The 736-nt window shown below is 50.4% G+C and overlaps 1 protein-coding gene across 2 annotated transcripts in view; it reads right to left on the bottom strand.

Moving 5' to 3' along the window:
- Window positions 1-291, bottom strand: part of LOC114634910 (cytochrome P450 4F4) — a 17188-nt gene extending 16897 nt beyond the window's left edge. Inside the window, exon 1 of one of the 2 annotated variants that reach the window (XM_028783515.1) lies at window positions 109-291. In XM_028783515.1, the coding sequence (XP_028639348.1) occupies window positions 109-122 (14 nt within the window). In that variant the 5' untranslated portion in view covers window positions 123-291. The remainder of the gene's footprint in view (window positions 1-108) is intronic. The other variant, XM_028783516.1, reaches the window with a different exon arrangement.
- Between the last annotated feature and the right edge of the window lie 445 nt (window positions 292-736).

Genomic DNA, 736 nt, shown 5'->3' with positions numbered 1-736 from the left:
AGGAGAGGAGAGGAGAGGAGAGGAGAGGAGAGGAGAGGAGAGGAGAGGAGAGGAGAGGAGAGGAGAGGAACCGGACCCAAAATGCCTGAGGCTGCCAGGGGATGTTACCTGGAAAACCCCATGTCTGAAGCCAACAGTATCACTCTAGCTTTTTGGCTTCAAATAGCTGATAATCTGGAAATAAGCAACCAGGCTCAGTGCTCTGTCTAGCCTATATGAGTGCCCTTAGCCAGGCACCTTCTCTCTGAAACAGTAAATTTCCCACAGTTCTCCTTCCTCTAGAGTTTCTTTGTTCCTGGCTTCTGCCCTGAAGGAGGCCGAGCTCAGTTGTGTCAGCCAATCCTTCACAGGCCCATCTGCCTCCTCCCCTCCTGGGCAGATAGCCAAAAGGAGGGGGTTGGGTCTGTAGGGTACAGAGTGGAATCAATTCAGGGTCACAGTATGAACACCAGATCCTTAGAACTTGGCCCCTTTCACATTGTGAGGATGGAGGTGAAGGTTGTGGGCAGGACAGATTTGGGAGTGGGCAAAACTCTGAGGTTAGCAGAGATAAGTCTGAGCCCCACATTCAGAACAAATTAGGGACATCTCTGCTCTTCTAAGAAGACTGGCATATCTAGTAAAATCATTAACAGGAGTTCAGGTGCCAGGGGAATACAGCCAGGCCAGGCCTGGTCACAGACCATCTCCTACGCACTGGACTGTGCTGATGGCATGTTCCATTGTTTAAAAAACT

This window comes from Grammomys surdaster, unplaced genomic scaffold (genome assembly GCF_004785775.1).
Source record: "Grammomys surdaster isolate TR1022 unplaced genomic scaffold, NIH_TR_1.0 1149, whole genome shotgun sequence".
In the NCBI taxonomy this organism is placed as follows: Eukaryota; Metazoa; Chordata; class Mammalia; order Rodentia; family Muridae; genus Grammomys; species Grammomys surdaster.
Note: the sequence above shows the minus strand (reverse complement) of the source record. Positions and strands in the feature narration are given on the sequence as shown.